Source organism: Gambusia affinis, linkage group LG08, assembly GCF_019740435.1.
Source record: "Gambusia affinis linkage group LG08, SWU_Gaff_1.0, whole genome shotgun sequence".
Taxonomy (NCBI): domain Eukaryota; kingdom Metazoa; phylum Chordata; class Actinopteri; order Cyprinodontiformes; family Poeciliidae; genus Gambusia; species Gambusia affinis.
This window is the reverse complement of record NC_057875.1, coordinates 9,108,369-9,130,594: the sequence shown is the minus strand read 5'-3', so window position 1 is coordinate 9,130,594 and position 22,226 is coordinate 9,108,369. Positions and strand designations below refer to the sequence as shown.

The following is a 22,226-nucleotide window of genomic DNA, read 5'->3' as shown; positions in this document are numbered from 1 at the left end:
AAATTGTATCAGATATCAGTGAGGACAAGAGGGAGCTTAAACCTCAATTACAGCAGCTTAGTCTCTAATCTGTCTGTCATATGGGAAATGTTAACTGATATTCATGCTGCCAAATGAGAGTATTTGATTATACACACACACACACACACACACCAAAAAGAAAATTAAGTATGCATCAATAGATTTTGAAATGTATTGATTGCAGCGCCCACCTGCTTTGCTTTAATAAAATATATTTACAAAATCAACTCGGAGGACCAAGGATACCCCAAGTGTCTTCTAGTCGCCACAAGGATCCTCAAGAGTATTTTTAGGACTGCCTTCTCTTTCTCGTGCACCTGCCTTGGTCTGTAATCAAGACTTTAGACATAGTGCCAAGTGTTCTGGATCTAACAGCATTAAATAGCGCTCCTAAAATATTCTTTGTCCTGTTCAGACTAGACTCAGTTTTATAGATTATTTTGGCAATCACACTCAAACTAGTAAAGGATTAAGTGAGCCGTCCGATCTTCAGACTTTAACCAAGAGAAAGAAAATATCATCATTTGAAACGAGGGGTGGAGACTGAATATAGGATGTCATCGTATTGGTTTGGCTTTCTCCTGCTAATTTTAGTGTTGCTCTTTTGGATATGATTGAAAGACTTTGTGGCCAAAGGAAAAAATTCTGAGTCCATGTTTATGACGTTTGCATTTCAGTAGCCTCTGTTGACAATGTATTTAAAAAAAAAAAATCTTTTTAATTTGTATTTTATTTTATAGCTTAAATAACTCGATGTGAATAAATATTAGGTAACCAGAACTTCATGGAGCCATTACTTTCATGCTAAATGGTCATGGTGTTGGTATACAAAGCCATGAAAACATAGCTTTGTCCTCTTACATGTTTCTTCGGTTTTTGCTATAGTTTGTCACATATTTGAGGACATCATACAAACAATTGAAATTTTTGTTTGATGTCCTCAAATAAATTTTTGTTGGACCACAATAAGTTGAGTAAAATGTGAAAATGTAATTACTTCAATGTCACATTTGTTTCCACCTTTCTACCTTTGACCTAAAAGTCAAAGGTGGAAGTTTTTCACAACTAGCAAAGAGCTGTGGAGGAATTTGGGCCCAATCTTCTTTGGAGTATTTCTGTAAGATCCACACTGCAGGACTTTCAAGCTTGAATGCCCTTTCTATGGTCAAGCCACTGCATCTCGATAAGATTTAAATGAGCAAATTTTTACTAGTTCACATCAAAATCTTCATTCTGCTCTTTTTTTCTGAAGTTATGTTTCTGAATAAAAACCCCCCACCAAATATAAGAAAATGCACAAAAGTTATATTTTTGACTGATCATTACATAGAATTTTTTTTTTTCCTGGAAGTCTAGAGAAATCTCTGAATTGAATCAAGAATTGAGGACTTTGTGTTCTCTTTGGCCAGCAGTGGACTGGAACTCTCTCACTGATGTTATTATTGCATAACTTTTCTTATTTTCGAATCAGGAACACTATGGATGGCAGTGCATTGGATGATGTTTTGGGTTCTTTGTGATGTTGGTAGTGTGGCCTCTCCATTTGCGGATATTAACTCTCAATTTGGTTCATGCCAGACTTAAAGCCTTAGAAATACTAATACATGTCATGAATTTTGCTTCTCAGCTGTTCTTGAATTAGTTTTAGGTCGGGGCATGATGTGTTGCATTTTAGCATCTTTTGAACTACTTTATGTTGTCAAACAGATTCTGTTTAGTTCATTTCTTTATATTATCAGTTGTAGTTTTCAAGCTTGAGTACAGTAAAATTAAAGTCAATTTTCCAAAAGTGTGGTTAATTATATCTATTTTAAAATTTAGCAAGGATGGAAATCAATTGCATTTTTGTGTTAAGTAAATAAAATCAGAATTTGAAAATGTTTATTTTCTCACATTGTGTCTCATCTTGAAAATGTTTGATAGCTCTGTACAATCAAAACACTCTTTTAATCTTTAACATACAAATCAGATGTTGCCTTGTAAAATGCACAACATAGTTTTTGGATTTGTGACAGCTAGATGTTTGTATTTTAGTGTAAAACACCCAGCAGCATATTTTTGGTAATAGTTAAGCAAATAAAAGGCGGTCTGCTTGAACTTAGTTATCTTAAAATCTCTTTCATTTAAAATTGTTGGATGGATTTCCTGTGGCACTTTGAGAAAGGAAATGAGCCATGTTGTGTGTTCCTGCAGTACATTAGCACAGTGAATAAAGCACAGGGTTTATTATAGTTTGGAACAACATCCAAAGACTGCTGAAAATGAACTGAAAAAGTTCCATGATACATTCCATAGGGAAATCTGATGAAAATCGACGAAGCTAAAGTAAATAGGTCATAAATTTAAATTCTTTCATGTTATTTTATCCTGCACATCATGAGAACAGCATAAACTCCTTCAATATTTAAGGCTCAAGGCCTTTAGGAAAGCCACAGCCCAGCCAAAAGACATTTATTTTTCCCTGCTGCTGAAGTGAAAAAAAAAAGAAAAAGTTCTTGACATATAATTTTGTGGGGGAAAAAATGTGCCTCACAAGCACTTTATGGCATTCCACTAGATCAGACAATGACAATGAAATTAAGCTACAGTTTGGTTCATTTTAAACTGGAATTAAAACAATGGGCCACTACCAATCAATACCAGTGGCATTTTTTGGGGTAAAGAAAACCAGACACTTCTGATGTTTCCGAGAGCCATTAATCCCTGGAATAATGTTCCCCTTCAAATGGGAAATTCACCTGAGGGAATATCCCCCTTCATTTCTCTCAGTTTCATTTTTGATAAGCTTCCAGCCTAACCTGAGGTTTTCCAGTCAGATGCAAGGTTTCTCTAACATGCTGGAATTTTGTTTACCTCTCAGGATCATGATGAAGCATTCTGAAGTGGGTCAGCAGCAGTGTGGGACAGGTGCAGCAACAGGTAAAAGCATGCACATTAGTGGCGTTATCATTCCCAAAACTTTCTCAACCATGCATCACTTTACTGCAAACATGCTTATAAAAAGGGCTGTTAAAAATGATGGCATCCAGAATTACATGGGCACAACTCTGAGGTCACAAATTTTTTTTAGTTGTACTCTGAGTCAAACTTAAACCCTAATCCTAACACAAAGGGATTGTGGAAGTCTTTTTTTTTGTGTTTTTTTTTTTTTTTAAAAACCCAGAGTTAAATCTTAAATTGTAATAAAACAGTGGCAGTAGTAAAACACATTATCTTCCCAGACAATAAATAGCACCCTTTCAAAATGGCTCATTAATTTGATATTGTATCACCATAGCCTGCAGTGTTCATTGGAAATGCATTTTTCACCCACTAAACTTTCTCACATTTTTCTATGTCACAATGACAAATGTTAGTGTGCCTGATTAAAATTTTCATGTAATAGACCAACACAAGATAGCAACTGGATGCATGATTTCAGCACCCCTGAGTCAATCTTTTGCAAGACCACCTATCACAGGAAAAACATCTCCAGTTTAAGAGTTTATCTGAACCAGTATTAAACATCTGGAAACTGAAATTTCTGCCCAGTGAGAAAAACAAACAACTGAGACTGTCATATTAGATGGAGAACATCTGTAGAATTCAATTTTCAAACCTTGTCACAAATTCTTAGTTAGATTTATGTCTGAATTTGGATTGAGACATTCTAACACGTATGCTTTCATATAACAACAATTCCATTGTAGCTCTTCCTGTATGTTTAGGGCTGTCATCCTGCTGCAAGGTAAACCAACAATGCCTTCTGCTTTCTCCAGCGTGTTATTTAACTCCATCCACCTTCCTCCTGGCTTTTGACAGCACTACTGTGTTGTTCTGTCACAGAAAATCCTGATAAAGGTTTGTGATTGTAAAAGAAAATAGGTATGAATACTTCTTCAAAGTGTTGTTATTGTCAACACAATATAGTCAACCTCTGAGAAGCATGGTGCAAATAAGAGGATAAGATAAACAAAACTGTACTTCATTAACATTGTACTCATGAAGACTTTCTGTAAACCTCGATTTCTATATAGAAATCAGTGGGTCATTTTATTGTTCTCGTACATTAATGTCTATTTTATATGCAATGCCAACTGCACACTGCATGGACATTTTAGGGGCAGCTGTCTCCTCATGTTGGGGGAAGAGCCACTGGGTGAAGCTCTGGGAAGAGCAGGCGGGCTTCTTGTCGAGTAGATTCTGCCGACATCATCCGAGTTTATATTTAGAGAAAACCTCTTGGCTCTTTAGGACTGTATCCGTGCAATTAGATAGGTCCATGCAGGGCAATGGTCGAAAACCAAAAGAGGGGCTTCAGGATTGGTGCAACCCAAGCTGTAATCTGACCCAAACCCATGACCTACTGATGGTGGGCTTATTCACAGTAATGTTCCAGCACTATATATACAGGTAGCAGTAAGGGTTGTCTACTTGGGGGTGCAAGATGAAATGGAACTGTAACAAGGGCATGGAGTCAGAAACAACATTTTGCTTGATGGATAGTTGCAATAAGGTTGTGACATTTTGACTCCAGCCTCACTGGGCAATCCTAAATCTATCACTAAGGGTATAAATTTTACAAAAGTGTTCCTTTCGCTGGTCTTGTGCAATTCATTAAACTTCCCGTTTGGCTAATGGGAACTTTGTTCATCACCTCAGACTGTTTCCTCTAGACTGAATCTTAACAATTTAAATCAAATTCCTTGGGCACAAAGGTCAATAATTGCAGCTGCAGGTGCTCTAAAGATAAGAAGCTTTTTCCAGGACCAAGAATATGCTGCAGAACAAAATAGCTGCTGTTAAATGAAAGGATCTATCATCCTTCTGATTGTAGTAATTCTCAGAAAAGTCAGAAAAAGGACACAAAGAAATACTTTTGGGACAGTGCAAGAAACATTCTCTCATGGCAGGTCCTAAAAAGTAAGTTTTGGAAAAATTTGAAAAGATAAGAAGCCTTTCTCGAGAAGCAGTTTGGAGCAACAACTTCATTACCGACACAAGATGAGCAACTGAGAAAAACAAACAAACAAACAAAAAAACAGAAAGGCAAAGCTGGCAGTGCTGCAAACACAAATGTGGGCAAGAGTCATAATGGAGACATATTTGTGGCCTCTACAACGCTCCTCCCAGATGGTTTGTTTTCGTTTCCCCTTCAGATGGGATGTACAGAGAGACAAGACCATCAGCCAAATCTGATGCTGCTCAGTCAGCCTAGACAAAAAGAGCAGGAAGGGGCCAAAGGATAGGTGGGGGTGAGGGGTTGTCACGATTCATTTCACACTCATGTGGGATGCCAAGCTGCAATTCTTCTGTAAAATTAAATTCTCAAAAGGCTAGACAGGTCAAAGCAGTAGTATTTAATCAGACACTGTCAATCTGTGCTACACTCTGCCTTATAAACCCAACATTGACACTTATTTGTGCCTACTGTGGGAAGTCTACGGGGAAGTACAGTAAATGATTGTTTACAGGGAGATTGAACTCCTCCTACTTCTAGATAAGGAGCAGAGAAATTCCTCCTGCAGGGATCAGGACTCATCGTTGACATAAAAGCTTACTGTCCTTTCCTTTGGGCCTGTGGATATCCTCTCCCACTCATGCTAACTATCTAATATATCAGCTTAGAACTGCCCTGCATCTTGAGGACATCTCCGTTACAATATTTGTCTTTAGTCATTTGTGCTATAAGTTAAAGGTCCAGGTATTTGTATGATTGCAATCAGTGGGAAAATCTTTAAAACGATACAGAGTATTAAGTGTTTGCTTCCTTTTTGGTGCCTATTTCTTTAATGTACCTGAATATTATCATCATCACTTTTATTAAAGGGACAAGTAAGTACATACATTAAAAAAATAACAAGTAAATAAAATAAAAATAAAAAATGCAAATATAAGTCACAGATTTGCAAAATTACAAAATCTGCAATGATTTCATTGCATTCATTGCATTCTGGACTGAAAACTGACTGAGCTTTGTGCAATGACAGGATGATATTTGTAGAATCAAATAATCTCCACATAAATCTATACATAATATTACATAATACAACCATAAAAAATGGAAAAACCAACACCAACAAATAACTGGCTTGCAATGGTCGATCTCTTCATTCTAATCATTAAACAAATCTTAAAATCAGTCACAGCTGTTGTAAACACAAAAAGCAGATTTCAAGTGATGATTTCATTCAATTCTTTATTCTAAGAAAGTAATTGCCCCGTAAAACTGTTTGTTCTACCCTTGGCAACCACAATTATTATTAAGCATTAACCAGCAATAAATCTTCTTCATGTTAATTAGACCAAACAATAATCATGCCTGGGTGTGATTTGTGAAACTGCCAAGAAATCTGGTCAATGACAATTAATTAATGATTTTGAGAGATTTTGTTTTCATGTAGGTGGTATTGGTACCTGCATTTGCATTTTGTGTTTACGCAGGTCTTTTTTTTCCAATGTTAAAATTTACTGGATTATTTATGTGACAAAAGCTGAATCACGTCTGAAAGGGAGCAAATACTTTATCACAGCACTGTATCTTTATCCATATATGGGTTCTCTGGTGTGAGCAAGGTCAAACAATGTTGACAGAGAAGACAGCTAACTTGTGGGGGCTTTTTGTGACGTCCAAAGTCAAAGGCCACTCAATATTTTTTTCCATTCCTTGGTGCTATAAAACTTCTTGGTATGCACTTTCTGCTCAGCTTCTGTTCTCCTGGTTACAGGCTGACTGTTGACACTGTAGGGCTCAAAGAAAGAAACTCTGGCAATATGGGGATTTCTAAGATTTCTTTATCACACTAATCATTCTTTTTTAAAATACTTTTCAGCTTTCTCTTTAATGCTTCCTCTCATACCATCAAGATGAAAATAAATAAGTTTGTGTTTAAAAGCAGAGAGTATAGAGCCCCGCTTTGTTTATGATTCCCACACCTTTAACTGAGTCTAGCGTGGCCAAGTGAAAGCTATAATGTGAAGTTCATTTGAGACGCTCATGATGAGACATTCCAGTATGGTTCTGGGTAGCTGTTTGAAAGCCAGCAGCCTGTGTTCACTGCAACTGAGTCACAGTGGTCTCTCAGTGGTGAGAAATGCCAGAGGAACCCACAATTCTGTAACACCTGATTTCTTAAAGCAAAGTCTGTCTGTAGCTCTCGGGTTTGATCAAACCTGCTGATGGTTATCCTCAGACTAAGACTCAGTGCTCAGCTTGGGAACCAGTCATTAAAAACTGAACAGACAGAAGAGCGAAAAAAATAGACGACCATCTGGTGTGGTCTGGCGAGTTCTAGTCATGGAGCCTTGGAGGTGTATATAGTACATGATGGGGTAATTATGTCTTCATGAAGATATATTAAAAGAATGGAGTACTGTAAAAGTTGAACGTTTCATGTGTACAAGACCCCCTTACTTTATTAAAAATTCTAATTTAATGAATTATCAGCAGATAAACCCTCCCACCCGTTTTCCTTTATAAAAGAGACAGTTTGTCTTTCACTGTGTTCACACCTGACAACATAAGTAAATAAGTAAAACAATACAGCAAACAAGGACAAATCATCTACTACGATACACTGAGCTGGAATAATAGATTTGAAGCAAATCAAGAAGGAAGAATATCAAATCTGAACGTGCAGAACACAGGACCTTCAGAAACAAGCCAGTAAACTTAGTAAGCACGTATGGTAAGAATATAAAGCCTGAGGCAAAACTGAGTAAAAATATACTCCAGATATATGCTCAACCAGAAATACAAAAATCTTGGCCATAAAAGTTTAGCCCTTCATGAAAAACAATTAGAATGTTGGTCATTTTTGTTGTGCAACATTATTATTGATACCGACACAGATCTGATTCTGTGTACAGAAATAGCAGCACCGTTCTTGAACATGCCTCATCTAAGCCTCAATGAAAGTTTAATCCTGGCCAAAGTAACCAGGAGCTGTGAGGTATCCCAGAAATCCTCAAGTAAGAGACACTTAGTCCAGTACTGGAGCAACAAAAAGAGAGAAACACAAGAGAGAAATTAGCACACTCACATTGATCCATCTCTTTTACAGATATACTGACATATGCATAATTTTAAAGCTCTGTCACCACTGTGTGCCACCATGGAAATAGTGTTTCAGTAAACTAAGCAGTTTTGACTACTAGTTGACACTTAGTAGTTAATATTTGCCCTGTCAAAATATTCTTCCACCTGAATTAATCTCTGCAGCTCCTTTAGAGTTAAAATAGGTCTTTTGATTACTCCTATGTTTAATTCTCCTCTTCTTGGCCTGTCAATTTAAGTTGATAGGGATGTTTTGGTAATGGTAATTTTATTGTGTCAAAGAACACATAGATTACACAGAAATAGAAAAACCAGAGTAGCCCAAGTTTTTAACAAACTTCTGAGACCTTCACAGACCAGCTGTACATGTTAGAATTCAGATATACACAGATAGACTCTATTAACTAATTATCTGATTTCTAAAGGCAATCAGTTGCAGTGAATTTGCCTTTAGGGTATCAAAGCAAATAGGGTGGACAAAGTGCACTCCAATCATTTCTGATTTTTATTTCTACCTGAAGCCAGAAAGCCATGGACCATTTTACATTAATCTTCATCAGTTAGTATTGACTAGGACCGTATATGATTTGATCTGGATTGGAATAAATGGAATCGATTGAATTTTGAATATGTTGGTAATTATTAAATTCCACCTATAAAGCAATTATTAAATTCAAGCTCTTTCACAACTCTGCATGGAACTAATAAACATCTGTTTCCATTTCCAGTTATATCAAGTACAGCACATATCCCAAATGTCTATTTCTCTGAAATACATCCCTTATTTTCAAAACCATAGCCATCAAAACAAATTTATATCCAAGAAAGCTACTTATGAGTTAAAGCTAAAAGTGAAAGTAAATGTGACAAACTGTGAACAAAGTCACAGTTAATATTTATTTTAGTTATTTTTACACTAAATCATCTTATTAAATCTGGCGCCAGCATTGATAAACAACAAAAAAATACTGTTAGTGAGAAAGAGAGACTGTTTATTCAACTTTAATGCTGGGTGGGGAGACTACTGGGTTGAGAGAGGAGAAGAAGCCAAATATTTTCTTCTCTGGCTGACACTTAATATCTTTAAAGGAAAATCTCCTTTTCAAGACGGAGGGATTTTATCGAACGAGTGCTTAATCTCATTCTAAGATGTCAAAATCTAATGAGAATATTCATATCAGTTCACTTGGGCAAAATGATCCAAGACAGTCAGTTCCCCTGGTGTACATCAAGTTCTTGGCACTTATTCAACCGTGAACAAAGCAAACAAAAATCAGAGCGAACCCTTTAGAAAGAACTTGACTTGGGATGATTGCGTCTGGTGCTGGGGGATTAGATTTAATGGATATTCCTTATGTTACTTGCGAAGCTGTCCAAAATTAGCGCCAAAGTTTTAAGTCTCAGCTTGGTCCCAATATAGCCATGGTGTCACTGCTGACTGAGAAATACTGTGCCTTCTGTACATGATGACTGACGGAGCTGCTGTGCTGTCATGTGTGGAAAATAGACGGCAAACATTGTCACTCAGAAGATATTGTCTGCAACTAACATTATATTTTTTTTTTTGGCTCTAGTGGCCTTTATTTGGAAGTAGTTTGACAGGAAAGTGGGTAATGAGAGAGAGAAGACATGCAGCAAATGTCACCAGGCCGGGAATCGAACCTGCGACCATCACCACGAGGACCAAGGCTCAATACGCGGGTTGTGCTTTTCCCTTGCACTTCCACAGCACCCCCAACAACTAACATTTCTACACTACACATACCAGCAGGTCTCACCTGTTAACATCTGGAAATGGGAAATTTGAAATCTGAAATATTTCATAGAACCATGTCAATGCATTTGAAATTGTCAACATAAATCAACTGAACAACTGGTCGAAAGATGCATTTTAAAAGGTTAAGAGTAATTTGCTAACCAAGTATAAGCCTTGTACTTGCAATTATTATCACTGGAAGCAATATTAATTTGACTTCTTAAATTGACTTGACAATAACTAATTCCAACCCAAAAAGCATCTTGAGTCATTCTCTCCATACTCTGTTTACTATTCACATTAAACCAGAGCTTGATACTGGATATGATGCAGCGTTGGTATAATGGGAGAATCCAGCTGATGACCTAAAATAGTAATAGTGTTCAAGAGCTGAAGAAAGGCCTCTTTTAGATCCATCAGCTGCTGTCTCCCAGGTTTATGTTAGGAAGTTCTATGTCTAACAGCACACAGAGGAGCGGTATGTAAATATGCTGAAACAACAGGCAGTCGCAGATACAATGACCTCACTCACTTCTGCAAAACCATGCTGTAATTTATTGCTTTATCCCACAGTTTCAGCTCATCTGCCTTTTTCAGAAGAATTTCTGCCAACGCTGCATGAGTATGTTCACATAAAAGTACCAAAAACCTGGACACAAAGTTCTAAACTTGATGATTATTGCATGGTAGCAACAACAGTAGTTATTTCATTCACAAAGTCAGCCTTTTGAGATCCATGCTGAACAGTAAAGATTTGAAAAACAGCTAAAATGCTCTTTGTGAAAGTAAATGTTACATGGTTCTTTACTACTTCATAACAGTTTGCAGAAAAACTAATTTAGCAACAGTGATAATGCTGAAAATCCAAATTGCTAGCAAGTTGATGTTCTCCTAAAGCAGTCGCTAATAAATAACACATCTTAGCAGCAGTCAGGGAAAAATTTTAAATATCACAGTGTTAGATGAGATTTCATCAACAATACTGTTTCCATCTATATTGTCAGCTTGAGTAATTTGAAAGATGGCAAATTATCCTCAAATAATAAGTGTGCAGTCCACACTTATCATTTTACTAATAAGTGCAGACTACATCACACTCTAGGCAGGATTATATCCAAGAGATTTTGCATATATATATAAATTCGTTCACAAAGTACATGCATTCACAAAGTACATGCATATAAAATCTTAGCAGGTGTGTTTGAAGAGATTTCATCAAGGAAGGAAGGGGAACATTCCTGACATTGCCCAAAAATTGGCCCAAGTAAAGGGTTAGATTTTTCTTCAGTGCACAAAGGACCACAGAAAATGAGAAGGAAGAGAAAGAAATTGACCCAGCCCTAAAACCCCAAAGTCCTCCCTGACAGGCATTCTTTCTAAACCTCACTTTCTACTCCACCGCTCTGAGCAAAAGCTCTCTCCATCTCTCTGTGCTTCACTGATAGCATAGCTAGTTTTTTGCCTGTTAAAGGAATTTCTTCACCAGATGGAAATTTTATTTTAAAATGCTTAATACCTTTCAAGAGAGGGTTTTCTCGTGTAATTATATTTATTCATTAAATGATATAAAATCAAGAAAGAATGAAAAGTCAAAGTGTAAACTAACCTTAAACTCTTATTATGAATTTGCAGGATTTTAAAATTATATACACTGCTAACACATTAGCAAATTATGTCACTGCAGTTTGTGTCCTTAGCAATAAAAAGGAAGAGATTTTAGCAAATAACTGACTGCATTATTTATACTCAATAATGAAAAGGTAAAGGTTTAACATGAGAGACAAAGACATTCAAACTTTGTTTTGTTGCTGATTAACTTCTACGCATTTAATTTGGATATTTTTAGGTAAATCATGGGTAAGTAACAGATAATTATCAGGGGGAAAAAAACAGGTCCAGTGTTTTAAACCTGTTTAGAAATAAAAATCTGAAAATGCGGGATGACCACTTCTTTTTTAAAACTGCAACTGTACGCCTCTTAGGATCCATCTTCATGAACTTCGCACATGTAGAGACTGAACCTTTTGACAGTTCTTCTTTGCAAAACAGTTTTAATTCAGTCGACTGACTGGAGAACATCTGTGAAGTAAGTAGGAAAATAAATGATGCAGCAAAGAACACTTCTGTTTTCCTAATTAATCTATTTCTTAATCACATGATTCACTGTTGTTAGGTCTTCCTTCAACTAAGTTACCTGTTCAAGAGGAGTCCAGAGTGCGTTGCAAAAGTGCTCTGAATGTTTCCACATGTTGACACATTACAGCTAAAAACCACAGTGTATCTTAATGAAATTTTATGTTTGAGGCTAGCAGTTCTACTACCATCATGTTTGACAATCGGAATGTTGTGTTTTTCATGAAGTGTAACTACTGTTTTCTGTCACGTTATGTTTTAATGTGGACCAAAAAGTTCAGTTTTGGTCTTAACTGACCAACTTCCTGTGGTTTCTTGCTGCATCTACATGTAGGGGATAAAACAAACTCTTTTTCCTAATTAGATGACATTTAAAGGCCTTTACTTACACTAAGTTTGATTTAGTGACATCAGAGCATAGTGGGTTAAATGCAAAAGGATGACATCATTTTTTGAAATTTTGAAAACCATGTATAATTTTTCTTCTACTTCACAATTATACACTAGTCTGTGTTAGTCTATCATATTGGTCCCAATAAAATACATCAAAGTTTGTTGTAACGCAAAAGAATGTTGGTTCTACAGTTCAAAAGGCAAGTTTGCAAGGCACTGTAAGTAATAATTTGACAGCAGTTAAAAGTGAATCACTTGTGTTGTTTAGAAGCTTAAACCTCAATATTTTTTGCAGCAAACCCAAACTGTTGGGGCCAAACTTTTGTAGTGTTTGTCATTGAAAACATAAAGTTTGTTTTGTGTCTGTGATAAAACAGACTTATGACTTGTGATAAAACATTTCCTGTGCCCTTTGAATATTTACTGCATATTTACCACAGAACATAGAATCATACATCAACACAGTAAATTGATGGGTAAGAACCTGCATGTTGAGTTCATACATAGGGAACTTATTCTGAATGTTATCTTTAGCAAATGATACTATATCACAAAATTTCAGAAATGCATGAAATTCAATGCTGATGAGAGGAAGAAAAATTTAGTCAGCTTAGGTGAATTCAAAGATGTCTTTTTTTCTGTTTGAAAATATTAAATCTGGAAGAGATGGCTGTAATTGAACCTGTTTTTTTTCTCTTCTGAAAATCAGTGTTTGTTTCAGTGATTGTGTAAAAATCTTAAAGTTGAACAGGAAAACTAATAACTTGATAATAGTTTACCAGAAAACTTGTTGGTCCTTGGCCTTCACTGGCATGAGAGGCTGACAGCCACAGAAAGAGGGTGAGAAAAAGATGGATAATCTCTCTCAACACACATGGCTTTAGTTTCCCCTCCCTACTGTGCTGAGACCAAAACACTCAAACAGCCAAATATGGTCTTCATTAGAACAGCGAGGAAATGTTCTGGACTTGGATCCTTTATGTATCCTCTGTGCCCCAACATGCTTCTGACTCAGTGAGAAGATAAGCTATAGTTTTATAAAAACAAGCAAAAATGATCACATCAAGTCTGTCTGATGGCTTGTCATACCCAGAACAGAATGTGTAGAAATTAATCACTTCTCAAATAATTTTACTGTGTGCAGTGGCATGTGAATGAGCACAAATGATGTGAGCTCTTCCTCTTGATCAAAGCATCTAAATGGAGGTCTCTGCATACTTCAAAGTCTGGTCTGGGAAGCTTGAAAAAATAGAAAGAAAAAAAAAGTGAATCCACAATTTCCATATTTGGTCTGGCAAACCTCTGCTAATCGTTCCACACGAACATGCTTCTCCAAACATTCTCTTCACCCCTGACTGAGCTATGCAGGCCAATGCTGACATCTGCTGACAAAAATGCAGAATGACAGTCTTTCTGTTTTTTTTTTTGTCTTTTCTGTTTACTTAGACAAATGCATGAACAAGTATTCATATTCTTACACTCTTTTGTCATGTTATGACAACAAACTTCAACGTATTTTTTTAAGATACTTTGTGGTATACCATCACAAAGTGGAGTATAACTATTAACTTGAGGGGAAATAATAAATTTCTTAAAACAGTTTTTTTTTTATTTATTTATTTATTTTTTTTACCAAAAACTGAATTCAAAACATGTGGCTTACATATAGTATGTATTTATCTCCTCTAGTCTGACACCTTTAAAATAAATCCAGAGCAACCAAATGCTTTCAGAAGTTGACTTATAAATGCAGCTGTTCTGTGAAGAGTTTAGAGGTTGGATAGAAAACATTAATAAACATCATAAAGACCAAGGACGGCACTAGATGAGTCAAAGACAATCCATAGGCAAAATTAAAGCAGGCCTTGAATAAAAAACAAAATCTAAGGTTTTAAACAATGCTGTTCACTGTTCAGTTTACATAAAGAGTGACTTGAAAATCATTTTCAGAGACTTGACTTGATAAATCCACACAAGACTTAATGATGTTTCATTGATGTAAACATCAATTAATCTGTTTGTAAAAATAAAAATAATTAAAACATTAGTACTGTTTGCTTGAAACTGTTTTATTTTTAGTGAATACAAAAAATACTTCTGTGACCAGATAAATATTGTAAATACAGCATCAAATGATACAACCGACGCAATCTGTTAAAGAAAGCACAACACCTACTTATAACAGAGATGGCAACTCTTATTCTATTCCAGTAATATTTAGACACACCCTCTGGACAGTATATTTCAGGATTAGTCTCACATTAACAGATATAAACATTTTAATAGTGGTTTAGACAATGCAACAAGAAAGTTATTCAGCTCAACATTTAGTGGTATTTGGCTGAATGAATTTAAATAATTTCATTACCTCAGATACATGTAGCCACATGCTCACTGAATGCAATCTAGTGTTAGTAACTAAACCCTAAAGGTATCCATAGATGCCCTTTAACATCAGCACTATAACACCGCCGGCAGGTATAGGCCCCCAGTATGGCAAAGATTTTGCTGATAGACTGGCATAATGTTTCTGACCCAGAGAGAGAAGGCTCAGGCTCCCAGCCAGCCTGATGTTCAGCTGCTTGCAGCGCAGACTCAAATAAGGCACTAGTACACGATGCAGACATGACATGGGCATGGACAGACTGAGGAAATGAACAGCAGTAGTTTTAAAGCACGTGTAATGCATTATAGGAAGAAAGAAAAAAAGTAATTTTATCAGTTCCCTCAAATGCAACAAGAAGTGGTTTCCTAATAAAAATTTGATGTGATGGAAGCCTTGAATTGCTGTCTTTAGTGTGAAAAATGTGAAAAGATTTATGCTCATTTCAGCCCATAGGTGGAAGCCCAATATCCTTGTAAGAAGCTTATTTTCCATCAAACAACAGCAGTAACTCAATATTACCTTGCTGGAGTAGCCTGTGTAGGTTGTAGACATAGAGTTAATATAGAAGCAATTTTAAAAAGACTGGACAGTAACGGGAAAATAATAAAGTGTGCTTAGATCAGGGTTCCTAAACATTTTTTTTTCTAACAATTACAGTTCAATACTTTTTTAAAACATTTATTTCTAGATATGTGGGTCAATCTTCAGGGCATGTGTAATAAGATCCAAGTTATTCATACTCCAAAAAGATTTTGGTTGAAAGGGATTTCTTCTTTTTATTTTGGCAAAATTATTTCTTCTGAATGGAAGAAATTTTAATGTCTTGGAGAGACCAAGCCAGACTCTGTGGAAGAGCTAACAATTAGGGTGATGGCCAGGAGGCCTTCCAATCTCAGAGAACTGGAGTTTATTTCTAAAGATAAATCATCAAAAGACCAGTGGAAAAAGCTCATCAGCAATTAAAAGAAAAGAAGTTAAATCATTTTTGACATACATTTTTTAATAAATTCTAAATAGAAACAAATTAATTTAATTTAAAACTGTTTTGCTATCTTTTGACTGAAGCCTGTTTCACTTCTTATCATAAACAAATGCTTTGGTATAAAATAAAAATCTAAATCTGTCAGAAGTATCATACATCCACTCATTACCAGCATAAATGTCATTTTAATGTCAACTCTAAAATTTCACTCAAATGAAGAGCAGGACAGGTAAAACTTTGATACATATTAGTGTTTCCCAGCACACATCACAACTGATTTGGGACTCAATAAAGCATTAAAGAAGTCAACTGTACTGAAAATTTATTCTAAATGTTTAAAAGCCAATAAACCAACCAAACTAAGTGAACTCAACCAATTCAGATGGTTCTAAAATGACCAACAACTAGTGAGCCAGGTGCTTATTGAACCAGCACATAGAGTTTTGACCACACAATTCAAACTTCTGCTCCCTTTGTTGATTTAAAAAAAAATCCGCTGTTTGGTTTCTCTTCAGGTCACCATGAAAAAAAGAAAAGCTCAAATAAATAAAAAATATTATGACATTTATGGCTGATGAGTGTATGTAAACTTTGGACAAGAATTGTAAATATTTACAGTAAAGAAGCCTCAACAAGGAATTTCATTTCTGTTTCCCTCATAAATTTATAGTCTAAATAAAAGAATCTCGAGGTTCATCCTTATTATTACATCACCTGAGTAATATCCAGGACATATCTACATCCAACATACCTATTTCTTTTTTCAACTCAACACTGATTACAGTGAAGACACAGCTGCCATCCTGGTAACTATGCAAAAGCAATATTTTTTTTTCTTCCACATTTGTCTATGTCTGTAAAATATTGATAAAGTTCAAAACTATTCTGGATTTTTGAAGACTGCAAAGGAACCCTGTTTGAATACAAGTGGCACATGGACTTAATCTGGTTTGTGTAAGTAGTTGGAATTTTAAACTATGAAAGCAAAAGGAAAAACATGTCAGAACAATGTAATAATACTGTTTATAACTGTACAGGGTTATCTGTATTTTGGGTGAAAAATCAGTGGGATCCTTTGAGTGCAATATTTTACAAGCAGCAAGACATATTTGGTCACATTTAGATCTGAATATCTAAACAAAACTACTTTCTTTTTCATAGGTATTTTCCATAAAAGTGATTGATAGTAGGGATCAATGTATTTTTGTTATTTTATCCCTTCACTTCATCTACATCACTCTAAACCAATCTGTATTTGGCATCGAAAAGAACTGATTAGCTTAAAATTCAGGAATAAATCTGTTGTGTTAGCTACAAGCCCCACAATTAACACGGTTAGTATTATACAAGGGCCTTTTTGAACAATATTACTCTATTGGTTAGTAGCTTTATCGATATGTGTTAAGAGTAATGGTGCATGCAAGCCCACAGTTTGAAGAGGCATTGCCTTTACTGCTTTCTAATCATCCTTTGATGGATTTTCCATATAAAACATAAGCTACAGACCTTCGTTTTTAAACTTTTGTTCAGTCATATTTGCTCTGCTCAGTTAAAGAATGTTTTGTGATTACTGAGAGAATTAGCATCTGATTCATGCCTGTAACAGTCAGTAATGCTCATGATGCACTAATACCTACACTGAAAATAACTCAATCAATTTGTCTCTGTTTGCTCACAATAACAATTTTCTTTATATTAAAGTCTGAATGTCGAAGCCATTCACTGACAAACACATCACGCACACTTACACTCACACAAGTACACTATAAAGCACAGGCACTTGTTTTTGTCAACAAATAGGCCTGTTTCAAGTGCTGAATATAGTCTCCAGTGATATCGGAGCCAAGCGGGCGACAGTACATCCGTATCATCTCCCGTTCAGGAGATGCTGTCATCTGCACATCAGCCTCCTCGCATGCTGCCTTAGTCAGCCCTCATCCTCCCTCAGTTCGCTCGGCAGGAATTTATATTGCTGCTGTCGGATCTGAGCCAGCTTCTTCCGAGCCTCCTCCAGCTCGCGCTCCTTCCTTAACATCTCCTCCTGAGCTGCAATAATCTGCGAAGAACAGCAAAAGCTGATGGAGACCACACATTTCCAAAGAAATTTTTAATTCCTCTGCTCACACGTGGGCAGGCACCAGTCATGTAGCTTCCTTAAATCTTTTATTAAGTTGCTATAATTGATCAGCCTACGCTGATTGCACTGTGATTGGGATGTAAAGGGATGGTATATAACTAGACCTGAATCTGAATTTATGACTGGCAGGTATTACATTGATTTTAGTTTTCCCTGACCTGAATTTTTGTTAATTGAAATGAATTGATCAAATTAATCTTAAGAAATTATTTGATTTGACATTTGTTGTGAATAGGCAGCAAAGCTATAACTGAGCCAAACTTGATCACGTTTAGATTTCTAATGTTAGTCCCCTGTATTGGAAAAACAATAACACGTTTGAAAGACGATTCACAATATGTGTCTACTGTCAGTTCACCAGAAGTTATTTCATAAATAATTACTGATGGTAGTAATAAAAAAGAGAAAATAGAAACAAATATTTGTTTAGTTATTTACCTTCCTTGTTAAATGTCAATCACAGTCTAAGCTGGTTACAATAACAGTGGGATCCCAGCATCCCATCAGTGTGACAATGACAGGCAAAATGGAAAGTGACGGGCATAAGCTCAGTCATCGTGAATATCTCACTGACACAGGAACCCAATCAGCATCAAAAAGAAGCAACGACAAGAGAAAAACACTCATTGGATATTGTTGATCTTTGTTTGCTTTTGCCGAGATGAATATTCTCTGTTCCAGCAGTGAAGCAGTTCAAAGTTATCTGAGGTGTGATATTTTGGAGCTGTTAATGTCCTGGTAAACAGCTTTGAAAGGGATCTGAAGTTTTTTTTTTTTTTTTTATCCTTGGGAGCTCATCACAATTTCAAAAAAACAACTGTGGCATTTTGATATATGGGCAAGAAACGCAATCGCTCAGTAACATTTAGCGGAAAAGGGCAAATCACGCAGTCGGGAGGATTTATATCCAAGACTTCACAAGATTCATTCTTAGATTTTTCTCTCACCTGAGCAATGCCTCCAACAAATTTGGTCTTCACTACCACGCTGTCATCCTCTGTCTTGTCAAATGCTGCTTTTTGAGCTGCTTTTACCAGGCTGTCTGAAGCCCGCTTCACTGCATTACCAGCAGCCTAAAGAAAGGTGTTGAAAAAGTGAGTGCATGTATGAGTTATGTATCTTTTCACTACTGAACTAATGTAATTCAGTGTTACCTGTAATCTTCTCATGGCTTCAGAGTTGTGAGCCGCCTTCACCTTGCAAGCTACCAGCAGCTGAGCTGTGGAGGCTGCGACCTGCTTGGCAGAACAGATGAGCTTCTCCTCGCTGGCGTGGCCCTGCACTGAAGCGTTCGCTGCCTCACACAGGTTACTGGTGGCTGCTGCTACCATACGAGCCTACAGCAATGAACAAATTCACACTTATTCTTGGCTGGGTACAACATTTAGTCAAACAAAGTTTATACAGTAACATATCAAAGTAACTTACAGCTGATATGAGACCCTGTGACCACTGGCCGTCATCTACTGCATTAGCTAGATTGGATCCCACCTGAAGAATGAAAAAAAAAGATAAAAGCGTCTTACTCATACAAAAGTGTTGGTTATTTACCTACGCTCGGTTTATGCATTTTGAACTATTTGTCAGAATCACCCGTTTCACTACACCTCTTGCAGAGGATGAGATAAAAAAATAGTCAGGTGGTGAAATGATGCTTTGTAATAATGCTAACAGAGTTAATGAACAGAGTTAATGACTTCAATCATCACCAGAGAATGAGCTTGTTCACTTAATGGCCATTTGATTGCTAAGCAGCCACTACAAGCTGAAGCAAGCTTAAGCTCAACATTCACATTTTGACAAAATAATTATTCATGAAGTCAATACAGACAGACAATACCTTATGTGGTGCTATATTACACTATAAAACCAGTTGGTTAATTCTTTAAGCCAAATGCTTATAGAAGAAGTTAGATGGTAAATGTAATGAATTTAGTAAATGAGTTTATTCACTTAAGTAAACACGAACATTTTACCTAATAATCAGTTACCAAAAGCTTATGCAACCTAATTTCAACATTTACCCTAATTCCAGAAAAATGGTCATAAAGTTAGTAAACACAGAAAGTATAATAGCTTACAAATGAGCATAAGCTTTGACTAAATTGTTAATAAAGTCTTATGAGCCATTATCATTGTTATGACTCTCTGGTAGAGTAGTAGACTTGCAGTTAAAAGGTTGTTTGATTCCAGTTTCCTTCTGTCACATGTCAATGTGCCTCTGGGCAAGGCACTTAACCCCAAGTGGCCGACCACTCAGTGTGTGAATGTTTGAGTGCAAATTGGTGAATGTGTCTGTAGCATAAAGTCCATTTATCATTTATAATTTTAAGGCAATATCAGGCTAAAAGCAAAAAACTGTTTAACCCAAATAGATAGTTATTATGTAATCTAGTTAAGATTTGTTTCTTTCAATATACTTTTTGATATATAGTTGGACTGAAACAGAATGTGACTGTTGATATTCAACAATCAGACCAATTTGTACAATTTGTAATGCAGTACAGGCAATCCCTGTATAGCATTTTTGAGTATGGTGGGTGTATATTGTACGTGTACTATGCCCACATAACAATCAAAAGTATGGAAGGAATTATTTTCTGACCTTGCCTTGTTGTACCAGTTCTTTTTGAGCTGCAGATGCAGATTTTACAAGAGCACTGGTTGCTGCAGCGATAGACTTTGCAGCTTCTAAGATCTGGTCCTCAAAATCCAGTGTCTCATCAGCCTGCTGAAGAAAAAAAGCCCCAAAAAGTTACAAATCCCAATCTGCAATGAATGGATGAAACCATTCATTGCTGGTAAAAAGGTAAAAATAATAACACATCTATCCTCAGATCTGTAAAATACAGCAAGCCACAAATAACACAGCCTCAGTGACAACTTTTTCTATAAAGTGTATTGAGGTTAAATTTTATCTTTCACATAAAACAAATCTAGATGTAACACATTTTGAGCAATGAATCAGAATGTGAACACAGTCATTTCCGCCAAATGAACTGAAGAACAGTATGAAAAATCACAGAGGTTCAGTTCCGGGACATTCAACAAATGGCCCTCTCTGCATCAGCAGTCAACAAGATGTGATTGACCACAGACCTCCATAAACACATAAGGCACACGTGGCTGGAGACAGGGCGGGACACTGTAGGAATATGTTTGATATATAGTTGGACTGAATAACAACCTAATATATCAAACATATCAGACAGAGCCCTGCAGAGAAGGCTTCCAGGCCTACAATGGCTTAGGGAGTTGGAAGGGAGGGGAGGAGAGAGGAAGCATGCTGGGAGCAGGAGAGCCGTCTGCTCTGAAAGGGAGGAAAGTGTGAGGGAGAAAAGAGCAGAGGGGAGTAAAACGGACGAGGAATAATTCAGGCAGTTGTTGGGAACATAAATAAAGTCTAAACATCTGTTTGGAACTGTGTTAAGCTATGATAAATAACAGTATTTGTGCTAGTTTTCTCTCTCTGCGATAGCATTAGCGTCATTCCAAAAATAACAGTTAATAGAGCTACAGTTTGTGAATCACAGTGTATGCTGAGCCTTGCAGAGGTTTTCATTATTATCCTTACAATTCAATGTATTGGGATTTTATATGACTGACTCACACAACATAGATGAAATGGAATGAAAATGTTTTATAATTAAAATATAAAAAAGTGTGGTATGGATATATATTCAGCCCTCTTTAATATAAATAAGATCCAATAAAACCAAGAAGTCTTCCAACTAGCAGATAGAGTTGACGTGTAAAATTAAAAAAAATATTAGGGATCAGTGAGCACACACCTTTATGACCAAAGAACACACCGGTTTAGATATAAAGTTTTGGAAAAGTTTAAAGCAGAAGTAGGCAGCAAAAATTATCTCCAGCTTTGAACATCTCATCTCTGACATCGGAAAAAAGGAAGAGTCTGGAACAACTGAAAATTAAAGCTACGTAGAGGACACAGTTGACACTCTCTGGACAAATAAGATTAAAATAATTATTTCTTCTGACCTACACGAAACTCCATTTGTACAGCAAAATTAACACAGCATGTTGCCTTCAAGAAAATATACCTAAAGTAATATACAGTCGTGACAGAATGTCATAAGAACGCATTTGATCAGCACAGAAAGGAGAGCTGTCCAAAGCTGATGGGAAGACTGATGAAACTGTTTGAGGTTCCAAAAGACTCATCTTCACCTTCCAGCAGAATAGCAAAGCCAAATATAGAACCAGCACGACAACAGAATGGTTATGATCAAAATATTCTCATGTACTATGCCGGTCCACAAGTTACAAATCTTCAGTTGGTAACCTGAAAAATGGAATCAACTAATCAACTAAAGGGCAAAAATATCTGTCTCTACACCCCAGTATGGAAAAAAAAAAAAC

The 22,226-nt window shown here is 36.3% G+C and overlaps 1 protein-coding gene across 5 annotated transcripts in view; it reads right to left on the bottom strand.

Annotated features, from left to right (window-relative positions):
* Positions 1–14,386: 14,386 nt before the first annotated feature.
* The window catches only part of tln2b (talin 2b), a 96,734-nt gene continuing 88,894 nt past the window's right edge, over positions 14,387–22,226 (bottom strand). For all 5 annotated transcript variants that reach the window (XM_044124217.1, XM_044124214.1, XM_044124216.1 and 2 more), the window contains 5 exons: positions 20,449–20,574; positions 19,272–19,334; positions 18,998–19,180; positions 18,791–18,916; positions 14,387–17,762 (listed from right to left, as the gene is read on the bottom strand). In XM_044124217.1, coding sequence (XP_043980152.1) covers positions 17,634–17,762; positions 18,791–18,916; positions 18,998–19,180; positions 19,272–19,334; positions 20,449–20,574 — 627 coding nt within the window. In that variant the 3' untranslated portion in view covers positions 14,387–17,633. The remainder of the gene's footprint in view (positions 17,763–18,790; positions 18,917–18,997; positions 19,181–19,271; positions 19,335–20,448; positions 20,575–22,226) is intronic.